Source organism: Takifugu rubripes, chromosome 11 (genome assembly GCF_901000725.2).
Source record: "Takifugu rubripes chromosome 11, fTakRub1.2, whole genome shotgun sequence".
Taxonomy (NCBI): Eukaryota; Metazoa; Chordata; class Actinopteri; order Tetraodontiformes; family Tetraodontidae; genus Takifugu; species Takifugu rubripes.
The window spans coordinates 6,281,905-6,295,512 of NC_042295.1; the positions used below are offsets into that span (position 1 = coordinate 6,281,905).

The 13,608-nt window shown below is 46.3% G+C and overlaps 1 protein-coding gene across 6 annotated transcripts in view; it reads left to right on the top strand.

Annotated features, from left to right (window-relative positions):
• Positions 1–13,608, top strand: part of dync2h1 (dynein cytoplasmic 2 heavy chain 1) — an 86,646-nt gene that overhangs the window by 54,132 nt on the left and 18,906 nt on the right. For all 6 annotated transcript variants that reach the window (XM_029843321.1, XM_029843318.1, XM_029843320.1 and 3 more), the window contains 8 exons: positions 1,857–1,991; positions 2,404–2,544; positions 2,694–2,783; positions 4,003–4,068; positions 4,166–4,216; positions 4,297–4,350; positions 4,530–4,661; positions 4,813–4,885. In XM_029843321.1, the coding sequence (XP_029699181.1) occupies positions 1,857–1,991; positions 2,404–2,544; positions 2,694–2,783; positions 4,003–4,068; positions 4,166–4,216; positions 4,297–4,350; positions 4,530–4,661; positions 4,813–4,885 (742 nt within the window). The remainder of the gene's footprint in view (positions 1–1,856; positions 1,992–2,403; positions 2,545–2,693; positions 2,784–4,002; positions 4,069–4,165; positions 4,217–4,296; positions 4,351–4,529; positions 4,662–4,812; positions 4,886–13,608) is intronic.

Here is a 13,608-nt window from a genome sequence, read left to right on the forward strand (position 1 = left end):
CGGAGTCCGACATCGTTTTTGCGTAATATCATTACTGAGACCAATCAGCTGATTTATGCAGTCATCCTACATCCTGTGTGTGTGTGTGTGTGTGTGTGTGTTCGTGTGTGTGTGTGTGTGTGTGTGTGTGTGTGTGTGTGTGTGCAGAGTGTATACATATATATATATATATATATATATATATATATATATATACACACACATACATACATACACACACACACACAGTATATATATGTGTGTGTGTGTGTGTATGTATATATATATTAAATGTGGGCGGATGATATCTAGAAGGGGAAAGGTGATCGCAACTGACAAAGTTGAACTACCTGAAGGGAACATCAGCGATGTGCAGGACAGTTACAAATACCTGGGGATCCCACAGGCAAATGGTAACCATGAGGAGGCAGCTAGAAGGTCAGCCACAGCCAAATACCTGCAGAGGTTAAGACAGGTCCTGAAATGTCAGCTGGATGGTAAGCACAAGATCCAGGCCATAAACACCTACGCCCTACCAGTAATCAGATACCCTGCTGGCATAATACCCTGGCCACTGGAAGAGATACAAGCCACTGACATCAAGACAAGGAAGCTTCTCACCATGCACGGAGGGTTTCACCCTAAGTCCAGTGTCCTGAGGCTGTACACAAAGCAAAAGGAAGGGGGCCGAGAACTAGTAAGTGTCCGAACTACTGTCCAGGAGGAAACAGCAAGCCTCCAAGAATACATCTAGAAGATGGCCCCCACTGACCCACTACTGAGTGAATGCCTCAGGCAACAAAAGCCCACCAAGGAGGAGGAACCTGAGGGGCTATCATGGAAGGACAAGCCCATGCATGGAATGTACCACCGACAAATTGAGGAAGTGGCTGATATCGAGAAAACATACCAGTGGCTGACAAAGGCCGGACTGAAAGACAGCACAGAGGCACTAATAATGGCTGCACAAGAACAGGCCCTGAGCACCAGAGCAATAGAGGCCAGGGTCTACCATACCAGACAAGACCCCAGGTGCAGACTGTGTGAAGATGCCCCTGAGACAGTCCAGCACATCACAGCAGGGTGCAAGATGCTGGCAGGCAAGGCATACATGGAACGGCATAACCAGGTGGCTGGCATAGTATACAGGAACATCTGCACTGAGTATGGGCTGGAGGTCCCAGGGACCAGGTGGGAGACACCCCTGAAAGTGGTGGAGAACGAGCAGGCCAAGATCCTGTGGAACTTCCAGATCCAGACTGACAAGATGGTGGTGGCCAACCAGCCTGACATAGTGGTGGTGGATGAACACCGGAAGACAGTGGTGGTGATAGATGTAGCAATCCCGAGTGATAGCAACATAAGGAAGAAGGAACACGTGAAGCTGGAGAAGTACCAAGGGCTGAAGGAGGAGATAGAGAGAATGTGGGGCATGAAGGCAACAGTGGTCCCAGTGGTGATCAGGACACTAGGGGCAGTAACACCCAACCTGAGTAGATGGCTCCAACATGGAACCACACACATCTGAAGGAAGGGCGAGGAAGAGATTTTTTTTTTTCATGTGGGTGTGTGTGCATATACTGTGTATATATATATATATATATATACACACACACACACACACACACACACACACACACACATACATACACACACTTCTCCCACCAATAAATATATAAATACAAACAGCCAATTCTTTGTTGTAAATTCTAAATTGTAACTGATGCTCAGCAACAGATAATGAAATAGTTAATAATAATAATGAATAGTAATGCTTCCATTAGTGTGTCCTATGGAAGCATATGTATGCAAATAATAAGAGTAACTTCACCCACTTGTCATGTGTTTCAATTGTGCCTGTCTCTTTGTTGTGTTAGACTCTTGCTACGGCTCAGGGTAACATTCTGGACAACAGAGAGCTGGTGGACAGCTTAAACCAAACCAAGGCCAGTAGTACTCTTATTCAGGAGTCCTTACTGGAATCACACAGGCTGCAGACATGCTTAGATCAGGTAATAGTCTACATCTGCTCAACACAAAAATATGGGCTTTTTATGTTTCATTATATCTGCTCACATCATGGTTTTCTTATATATGTGCAAATTCATGGAGGTGTCGCGCATTGTAAAAAACATTTTCTTACATTGCACAAGTAATTTGGTATTTATGTAGGCCTAACATTACTATAATCTTCCCCTAGGGGGCAACATTGCAACAGAATTCTTGTGTTCTTTTTATCAATTTGCTTTATTTATCTCTCCTCCTCTCTTCACGCACGCACCACATACAAGCAAGTCAGTATTCAATTGTTTTCCAGTCAACCTTTAAGTCCATTTAAACATTTTATCATTACACGTTTCTTTCTCTACCTCTTGGATTCCCTTCCCTGTCTGTTTGCCTTTCACTATGGTTTTGTCCCTATAGGAGCGGAATGCATACCTTCCTCTTGCTGAGAGTGCCAGCAAGATGTACTTTGTCATCACAGACCTGTCCAAGATCAACAACATGTATCGCTTCAGCCTAGCAGCTTTTCTGCATCTCTTCCAAAGGGCTCTTCAGACCCAGGTAAGTGAACAGCTCACATTTGTCCTGCTGCTTCTTTGTTGTCTGTCAGAGCCAAAAACAGCTCTGATATTAAGTATTAATTATTAAATTTCATTGTGTCGTGTCGCTCACGTGCCCGCACGCACACACACGCGTTTGTTCCAATTTAGGAACCAGAGGATACTGATGCCAGGATTTCTGCTCTGGAGTCCAAATTGAAGTTTATGGTCTATGAGTATGTCTGCAGGTCACTTTTCAAGGTAATCTAGAAAAATAGGTCTTTCTTTATTTCTCATTCATAAGTTGTTTCAGGCTACACTTGTTGAAGAAGAAAACAGGCGTTAAGTTAAGCTAAGCATGGGTCGAAGACGTATCTTTGGAATATAGTTGTGAATCACATTTGTGTCAACACTTTAAAATTATGGCTCAGTCCAATGGGAACTGGGCTGTCAAGCAGAGGGTTCTTGGTTCAAACCGCAGTGCAGACAAAACATGGAATTTGTATGGGTGATAGGGGGAGAAAATGGATTTATTAGACAGTAAACCTTACATTTCGTTACATTCTTAATCTTGCACCCATGTATACACACATATGTGTGTGTGTATACATACCGTAAATTCTGTACTAAAGAGCACACCTGATTAAAAGCCGCGTAATCTAATTTAGAAAGAAAATCAATTTTTTACTTATACAAGCCGCACCGGATTTTAAGCCGCAGGTATCCCATGTACTAATGTGAAAAATTAGATCAAAAACATTCAGTACCAGTATATGTTTTTATTAGCGTAAGAAACGAGTGACAAACAGACAGGTAAGAAACAACATCCACTCTTTTCACTTGTATGTTTATACAGAGACCTTAAATCCAATTTTTATCATGTCAGGATTTTTTGTCTTTTCTTTTAATTTAATACGCTTAGCAACATAAACAAATATATTGTACCGGTAAATGCTTTTTTTAACGGTGTCTGTAATGCAGCTACCTTGAAATATACGTTTGTATCAGCTACACACAAATTACATTGAACAATGAACAATCTAAATCTCCCCGATGGCCCACCTCTAAAATCTTCTATTTTCATCGCGGTGGCGATTGCTTTTGCCTTCCGTCTGATTTGTACAGCGGAAACATGAATAAAAAACATGAAAAAAAACATGAATAAGTCAAACCGTAGAATAAGCCGCAGTGTTTAAAGTGTAGAAAAAAAAGTAGCGGCTTATAGTCCGGGATGTATGGTATATATTTTTAAATTACAATTTCAAAAGTAATACAATAGTAAGTTACATACCTCTATTTTTGTAGAGCATTAATCTATTGTAACTGTAAGCTCTATTATTTATCTCTGAAGCATTATGGAGCTGCTATCTTGATCATAACAGAAAAATAGTATTTTCCTGACACGAAATTTTAGTTGTACGTTTTCAGTATCTATTGGATGATTGATGTGCTAAAACCATTTTCTCCTTCTCCCTTTTAGGAGGACCAGTTGATGTTTGCTTTGCATTTTGTTAAAGGTATTCACCCAGAAATCTTCAAAGACAATGTGAGTCTTTTTTTTTTTTTTTTTTGTTTAAATAATTTAGAACTTTCCTCTTTGTAGCTGTTCAGTTTTGCTGGGCATTAACTCTTGTCTGCTTTAGGAGTGGGAGGTCTTTACTGGATCCATCACAGGCGAGATATTTCCAAAAGAGGTGTTACAAGCTTGTGTGTGAGAAGAGGAGTGCATAGTTGTAGTTGTGTGTTGACGTGGCCTTTCTCCGCTCACCTACAGGTATTCCCCTCTTGGATTGATCAGGAGAGACATGGCGCCCTAGCCATGCTTAAAGTAAGTGCAATGAATCAGTGTTTCAAACATATTAACATCCAATAAAAATGTTACTGATGTGTTTTTGGCCGATACTGCTTTTGGGTTGGGGTTAAGCTGTTGGTGAAGCTGTTCTAATGAATTAACCAATATAGATTTTGGTCTGATTGTGTGACGTCCACTGTCCGTCTTGTCTGTAGACTACATTTCCAGACTTCTTCCAGTCCTTGTGTTTGAAAGACTCCGATATCTGGCTGTCCTTCTTGCATAGCTCACAGTGTGAACAGGAGATCCCTTTGTCCATTCAGAAGAAGATATCTCCCTTCCAGCAGGTCATCTTTCCAACATAGACTATAAATATATAGCTTCTAGTATACATCTGTTAGGAAGTATATATTTCTGTCATGGACTCATTTATTTACACATAACAGTCAAATGCTCAGGTCGAGTTTTTTGGTGTATTTAATACTTTTTTTCCCTCAGCTTCTTTTAATTCAGGCTCTCAGACCAGACCGATTGCAGAGTGCCATGGGGACCTTTGCCACCCAGATGTTGGGTAAGGTCAAACATATGCATTTTAAAGACTGTTGGATAATGTGGGCAGCGCGATACATGGCGCGACCTGGTAGCAGGAGGTTATCTGGTAGAGTTGTGCACTGCGTTATTATGGGTTTCATTGTGGGAGCTCTGGTTTCTTTTTATCATCCCAGGACATAAAGAGATACAGCAACAGGAGCTGCTGTAGCTTCTTTCATGGTATACTTTCAGTATACCGTAATTTCCGGACTATAGAGCGCACCTGATTAAAAGCCGCATAATCTAATTTTAGAAAGAAAATCAATTTTGTACTTATACAAGCCGCATCTGTCTATAAGCCGCATTGAAACATAGGTCGCGGAAGAACTCAGACGCAGACTTCTGCCAGCTTATTCTGCAGTTCGACTGCATAAAGCTCCACTTTACACTGAACGAAAGACACGTCAACGAAGGGAGGTCTTCAATCACACACGCTTATGGTGTGCAGGTGCAAACAGTAATTAAAACAGTAATTAAATACATCAACAACCAGAACTCAATAAATAGAACACTAACATTAAAAGTTGCAAAAGATAACATTTACAACGAACAAAAACAGGGTTAACACCAACCTGAACCCACAGACACAATGCCACAAACCATGCTGGGAAATTCTCACACTGACCCTCCCCAACACGCTACACTACCTTTGCTTTTCTTTTCAAACAGTAACACAGCAGCAATACAGCAGTGACACTAACAGGGCTGGTTAAAAAAACATACCGGTAAAATTTCTTCTTGCATTTTCCATGATGAGGATAAACTAGTTCCTTAGAAAAGTGTTCACACCCCCTCAACCTTCCCTCATGTTTAAGCACCAATTTAAACATATTTTATCAGTTTTTAAAGACCAACACAAAGTAACAAAGAATTATAAAGTGGAAGGAAAATGGTGCATGATGTTCAAATTAAAGTCTGAATTGTGGCATGCCACCATTCACCATGCTGAATCACAGCCTGACTCTAAATCCAGCTGTATTGTATTGTAAGGGCTCAGAGGTTTGGTGTCTACCATTAATGGACAAAGGGCATCAGGGACCAGAAGGAACTCACCACACAGTTCAGAGATCAGGTTGTGCAGAATATTCTCATCAAAGTCAAGACCTAAATTCAAGCCTTGAAAAGAGCTGTTCATAAACACACTTCATCCCGTCTCAGCCATTTTCCAAAAAAAGTTGGTGGCCCTATTTTGGATTCTATATGAGAAACGCTACTATTTTAAGCAGCAAATATTTTCAGCAAGATAAAAGTACTATGTTATATTGAGAAAACTTTAGGAAGCAATATTTTCAAAGCTCTCTGTGGGGGTTCTGGTACATTAGCAGAGATTTTCTTTAGTAAGCCACGTATCTCTGTCTCATTTTACTTTCTTTGGTGATCTATTGAAAGGATCAAATCAAAATCAAAATCAAATCAAATCAATCTTTATTTATATAGCGTCTTATACAATCAAAATTGTTTCAAGGCGCTTTCCAGAATCCCAGGGCCTGACCCCAGACAAGCAACAGTGGCAAGGAAAAACTCCAAGAGGGGGAGTGGCAGCTATCTTTCACTCCAAGTTACTAATTAATCCTAGACCAAAACATGGTTCCAGTTCATTTGAAAGCCTGACTCTTGGCATCACCCATCTGAACCGGAAGACAGAAAAGCCACTTTTGTTTGTAGTTGTATATCGGCCCCCTGCTGTGCCACATTCAGTTCTTGTCTGAGTTCTCAGACTTCTTATCTGACTTGGTCCTCAAAACAGATAAAGTCATTATTATTGGAAACTTTAATATCAATGTAGACGTTATAAATGACTTTAGAAATGGCTTCATTTCAATACTTGAGTCAGTTGGTTTCCTTCAACAGATAAACCAACCAACTCATAGCTTCAACCACACCCTTGATCTAGTTCTGACTTAAGGTGTTCAGGTAGAACATGTGTCGGTGTTCCCTCAGAACCCACTCATGTCAGATCATTCTTTGATCACTTTTACATTTATGATTAAGGATTCTTCTATGCTCAGAACACAGTCTTACTATAGCAGATGTCTTTCAGATAATGCTGTAGCTAAAGTTAAGGAAGCGATCCCTGTGCTAATCCCAGGACCACTATGTGCTTCTCCAGGGATCAATCATTATAATCTTAGCCCTGCAGAGGTTCAATCAATCAATCAATCTTTATTTATATAGCGTCTTATACAATCAAAATTGTTTCAAGGCACTTTCCAGAATCCCAGGGCCTGACCCCAGACAAGCAACAGTGGCAAGGAAAAACTCCCCTTTAACAGGAAGAAACCTTGAGCAGGACCAGGCTCATGTAGGGGGACCCTCCTGCTGATGGCCGGCTGGGTAAAGAGAGAGGAGAAGGGGGAGGAGAGGTAGAGGATAGAATGGAGAGGAGAGGAGAGGAGAGGAGAGGAGAGGAGAGGAGAGGAGAAGAGAAGAGAAGAGAAGAGGAGAGGAGAGGAGAGGAGAGGAGAGGAGAGGAGAAGGAGAGAAGAGAAGAGAAGAGAAGAGAAGAGAAGAGAAGAGAAGAGAAGAGAAGAGAAGAGAAGAGAAGAGAAGAGAAGAGAAGAGGAGAGGAGAGGAGAGGAGAGGAGAGGAGAGGAGAGGAGAGGAGAAGGAGAGAGAAGAGAGAGAAGAGAAGAAGAGAAGAGAAGAGAAGAGAAGAGAAGAGAAGAGAAGAAGAGAAGAGAAGAGAAGAAGAGAAGAAGAGAAGAGAAGAGAAGAGAAGAGAAGAGAAGAGAAGAGATTTGATTTTTACAAAATACTTTAATTCACAAATTTACACAGGGCCACAAAACGCCCTGTTTAGAAAAACCACAGAACAACAATAATAGTAATAATCATAATAATAATCATAACAATAATAGTAATCATAATGACAATAACAATAGTTATAATAGTAATCATAATAACAATAACAATAGTTATAATAGTAATGATACCACCAACCACAATAAAAATAGATAAATAAATAAATACTAAGAACTCAACAATACAATACAATTTATCCCACCAGGGGGTGTGCAAAGTGCAAAAGATCCTCTGTCACAGTGCATAAAACATTTTTGTGACACCATATGTCCTGGAATTTGCCGAGGTCGTTCATCATTTTATAAAACCCAAACTCTAACGTCAGCCTGCACCGGACATTACAGCGCCATACAGAGGCGGCCTCACTGTCTCCAGTTTTTGAAACTTTGTTCTTCCTGGAGACGTAAATTGCCATTTTTGCCTCACCACAGATAAAATTCAGGAGTTGCCACTTGTTGCGAGCGGCTTTTGAGTCGTAGCCTGCGCCAAAAATAAAAGTTCTAATAGAAAAGGTTTCCTTAAAACCATTAAAAACACCCTTCATGACATTAAAAAGTACAGTGAGCCTCTCACACTCACTGTACGCGTGGAACACAGTCTCTCGCCCGGAACAAAACGGGCACTGGTCCGACACAGCAGCGTTCATTCTGGAGAGGAGAGCGTTCAAGGCGACAGCCCCATGTAGGATCCTCCACTGGAGGTCCCCGGTCCTCTTCCTCAGGGGCGGCTTGTAGAGGACCCTCCAGCAGGGGCGGGCTCCATCCCCTCCCAGTCGATCGGCCCACACGCTGGTGCTCTTGTTCGACAGTCCTCTCCTGTTTAGTACCCTCACACAGTCGTTGTACAGGGTCTTCTTATCGACTGCCACCAGGGAGAAGGTCTTTGCTGGTCTGAGGAGAGGACCGTCTAGATTCCCGAGGTGGGCAACCAGCCTGATCTCCGGGAAGGGGTCCTCGCTGTCGGGTTCGGTCCCCTGGCCGTAGTCCTCAAGAATACGCCTCTCTCTCGTGCTGAGCCTGTTCCTCCATAACCGAAGCACCCCCTCAGCTGCCTGGGTAGAGCGGATGCCTAACAGGGAACCCACTGCCTCCGCACCCGTTAGGTCTGGCCCTGCCACGGCCACTACGTGCTGGAGGAGTAGGGTCCGGGTCCGCCACAGTGCAGCCGTCAGCCTCGGCGGGGCTTCGGCCGAGACATCCAGCCTGGCTCCGTGCACCGTGGGTTCCCTTAGCAGCCAATACAGAGATTCAGAGCTGGTTCTTTTCTCAACTTTAAAAAGGGCCCATGCCTTAACAACACTCTGATAAAATGGAGGTAGCCCATTTAACTTTGCAAATTTAAAGTCAGTTAAAAACAGAGCATCATCTAGCCCCAAGTTACTCACCCGTCTGAAGACACATCTGGCCACATCTCTCCACATTAGGTCCGCCGGCCCTGTTAAAAACCTCTGTACAAACTGTATTCTAAAAGCGGCGGTCCTACTGGCCAGGTGGATGAGGCCCTGTCCTCCCTCCTCTCTGGGCAAGTACAACACCCCCTGCTGGACCCAATGCATGCCGTCCCAAAAGAAGGCCAGAACTCTTGTCTGCAGTTGTGCCAGTAGCCCCGAGGGTGGCTCCATGCAGCTGAGCCGGTGCCAGAGCACAGAGGCCACCAGGTTATTGAGGACAAGAGTTCTGCCTCTGTACGACATGCGGGGGAGGAGCCATTTCCATTTTTGAATTTTTCCGTCTACCTTTTCTAACGTGTCGAGCCAATTTTTCTTTTCAGTTTCTTCATCTCCAATAAAAATACCGAGGTACTTTAGGCCGTCCCTCCGCCAGGCAAGGTCCTGGGGAAGGACCGGCAGGCCATTTGTCCACCTGCCAACGGCCAGGGCCTCACTCTTCTGCCAGTTGACCCTGGCCGCGGACAGGCGGTTGAATAAAACTGTTAAATTAGATAAAACATCTACGTCCCTCTGGCTGCGCACCACTACTATTAGATCGTCTGCGTAGGCAGATAAAACAATTTTTCTGTAAAAGGACGGTAAAAACAGGCCATCCACATTTGCACGGACCCTAGAGAGAAGGGGTTCGAGGGAGAGGGCGTAGAGCATTCCAGAGAGGGCACAGCCCTGCCGGACGCCTCTACGCACTCTGAAGGGAGCACACAGACTGCCATTAAACTTCAGCATACTCTCAATGTCACAGTACAGGACGCGGATCATCGCTATAAAGCCAGGGCTGAACCCGAACCTCTCCATCACCTTCCAGAGGAACTGGTGTTCAACCCGGTCAAAAGCCTTTTCTTGGTCTAACGAAATGAGACCAGTATCAACGTCCAGTGATCTGGAGACTTCCAAAACATCTCGAATTAGGTGGACATTATCTCCTATGGACCTGCCGGGCACACAGTAAGTCTGGTCCCGGTGGATGACCTGCTCCATAGCCTCTCTGAGCCTGGAGGCTAAGGCCTTGGACAGAATCCTATAATCCAGACACAGCAGAGACACAGGGCGCCAGTTCTTAATCTCCTGCAGGTTGCCCTTTTTTGGCAGGAGGGTGACCACCGCTCTCCTGCAGGACAACGGCAGGGAACCCGCGGCCAGGCTTTCGTTAAAGACCTCCAGCATGTCGCGGGCCACAATGTCCCAGAAGGTTCTAAAGAACTCTACCGTGAGCCCGTCGACACCTGGAGCTTTCTTTCCCTTCATCCCGAGCAGTGCGGCGTGGAGCTCGTCGAGCTGCAGCGGCCTGTCCAGCAGCGAGTTTGTCTCCTCAGAGACCCGAGGGAGGCCCCCGCAGAACTCGTCGAACAGGCCATCGTCGCTGCAGTACTCGGTCTCGTAGAGCGAGGAAAAGAATTCCACTGCTCGCCGTCTTATCTGGCCCGGCTCCACGAGTTCCTGCCCTGTGCTCGAAAACAGTGAATGGATCATTTGGTTCTGCCCGCGCCTCCTCTCCAGCCCAAAAAAGAAGCTAGAGGGAGCATCCATCTCCGTGATGTCCTGTATCCGGGACCTGACCAGTGCACCCTGTACCTGATTGTCCAGCAGGCTGGCCAAGGCCATTTTTTTTGATTGGAGGGTTTCAATACACCCTCTATCTCCCGTGGAGCTGCCAATCGCCTCTAGCTCCACTATCTCCATCTCCAGATCTTTGATCGACCTGCGTGTGTCCTGCGTGGCATTGAGAGTATACTGCTGGCACAGGAGCTGTATCTCTACTTTTCCACGGTCCCACCACTGTCTTAAGCACGTAAAATCGGACTTTCTCTCTCGAAACCCCAACCAGAAGTGCCGTAAAACATCCCTAAAACTGTTGTCTTGCGCTAAGCTGGAATTAAAATGCCAATATGCACTCTTGGGTAAAATGTTCTTCACGGCGACTTCGCCTAAAACCAACGAGTGATCTGAAAAGCCGACAGGCATGATTCTACAGCTCCTAAAAACACTAAAATGATGTTTAAAACAATAAAATCGGTCAAGTCTGGCCGAGGAGATCCTACCCTCACTCATGCGGGACCAAGTGTATTGCCTGTTGTCTGCGTGCATCCTCCTCCACACATCCACCAGGCCATGAGAATAGGCCAGCTGTCTCAGACAATGTTGCGAGGCTGGATGAGGCTCTGCATGGTTGCGGTCTAAAAAGGACTCGGTGCAATTAAAATCTCCACCCGGAAATAAAAAATCATCCCCACAACCATTTAAAAGAGTGCCAACTTTTTCTAAAAAGCTCTTCCTCTCTGTACCGTTGGTGGGAGCATAAATATTAATAAAAACCAAGGAGTGGTTTTGGAGGCGCGCTTTCACCATCAAACACCGTCCCCTCACCACATGCTCCACCTCCAGGGACGATGGATTGAAGCCCCTTGAAAAAAGGAGGCCCACTCCACCACTGAGGGTGGTGTTGTGGCTCAGCAGCACCTGTCCTTCCCACTCCTTCTCCCAGTCCGCTTCTATGCCGCAGTCGCTGTGGGTCTCCTGGAGGAACAGGACATCAATGCGTTTTCTTTTTGCTGTGTCGAACACTAGTGCCCGTTTTTTTGCGTCCCTGGCTCCGTTGACATTCAACGTTCCCATTTTGAATATGTTCATGCCAAGGGAAAAGATTAAAATCAAAGACAGTAAAAAATAAGTACAAGAAGCCATGGCAAAATATCTTTCAATTTAGCTGTTTTCGTGCTTTGCCCATGTGCTTCCTGAGCCTATATATTTCGGGGTCGGTGAGGCCTGATGTTGCCTTATTCCGAATTAAAAAGCTCGCTGACCGGATAAAGCAGAGCCGGTCAGGAAAATATGTTCCCAGATCAAGGCCTTTCATGCCCTTGGTCTGGGTGAGGAACTTTTTAAACAAGCCTGGGGGGTACAGGTCAAAATCCTGCCCGTCTGGCGTTGTGCCGGACAGTTCGCTGCCGTCCGACATCGACTCGCAGTCGCTGGTGTCTGTGTCTGCTACTGTCTCCTCCAGCCTTCCTGTCTTGCCCCCCTTGTCCTTCATGGCGCTTTTCCGCTTGTTCCGCTTCCTTGCGGGAACAAGCCACCACTCGGATGCGCCACTCGTGCCCTCACCTGCACTCACTGCTTCCTCACCGCGCTCACCTGTGCTCACTCCTCCTTCACCCTGCTCACCTGTGCTCACTCCTCCCTCACCCCGCTCACCTGTGCTCACTGCTCCCTCACCTTGCTCCCCTGTGCTCACTGCTCCCTCACCTTGCTCCCCTGTGCTCACTCCTCCCTCACCCCGCTCACCTGTGCTCACTGCTCCCTCACCTTGCTCCCCTGTGCTCACTGCTCCCTCACCCCGCTCACCTGTGCTAACTTCTCCTTCTCCCCGTTCACCTGTGCTAACTTCTCCTTCATCCCGTTCACCAGCCACTATCCCTGGCCCATCGAGTCCACCTATCACCTGACCCACTGTACCCTGCTCACCCGTCTGGATCCTGTCTCCAGTCTCTCCTGTCTCACCCAGTTCACCTGTTTCACCCATCACCTCACCTTTTCCCCCCAGTTCATTTGAATCACACACCACCTCACTCATCACACCACTCAGATCACACACCTCCCCAGTTAAATCCACCTTCCCCCCTGATTCACCACTCTCACCATTCATTTCTACCACCATCTCCACAATCTCGCTCTCTCCACTCACCTCACTCTCACGCACACACTCGTCCCGCTTCTCCTCCATCTGCGACTCTGCTGTCGCTCCGTCCGGGGCAGCGGGGCCCTCCTCCGCGCTGAGCCACCGACGCCTCGCCGCCGGAACGGGCCGCGGGGCCGGAGGCGCCACGGGCGCGGGAGCGGCGGGCTCCGCCGCCTGCGTGTCTGAGGCCACGCGGTTCGGACAAGCCCTGGCGAGATGACCCTCCTCATTACAGTTAAAGCACTTGAGGGCGGAAGAAGTTGCAAAAAGGGTATAATCAAAATCGTCTACCCGAACGATGAAACGATAATTAAATTCCTCCGCCCTATTGTTGAGGATCATGTGCACCTGCCTGCGGTGAGACACTACGTGTCTCAGCAGCGGTGACTTACAGCCAGACAACATTTTTCGGATGGGAGAGACCACTTTCCCATGCCGAGACAGCTCCCGTACCAGGAACTCATCGCTGATGAACGGCGGCACATTGGACAGTGTAATCCGTGCCGCCGGATGTGTTAGCGGAGTTACCTGGACGAACTGTCCGCCCACGGTGATCCCCGTCTCCACCAACATATTTACCTGCTCCACTTTGGCCAGGAACAACACCACCGCCCTATTCATGCGGGCGGCGGATTTGATTGAGCTGTGGCCAATTTTTTGGCCCACAGCCAGCGCCACCTCCTCCACATTAAGCACGGAGCCCGCACCCACCTTGACTCCGTGCTTCCGACTCAAGCCGGTTAAACCGGCGTTGGCCGCCATGACGGCCGCACGC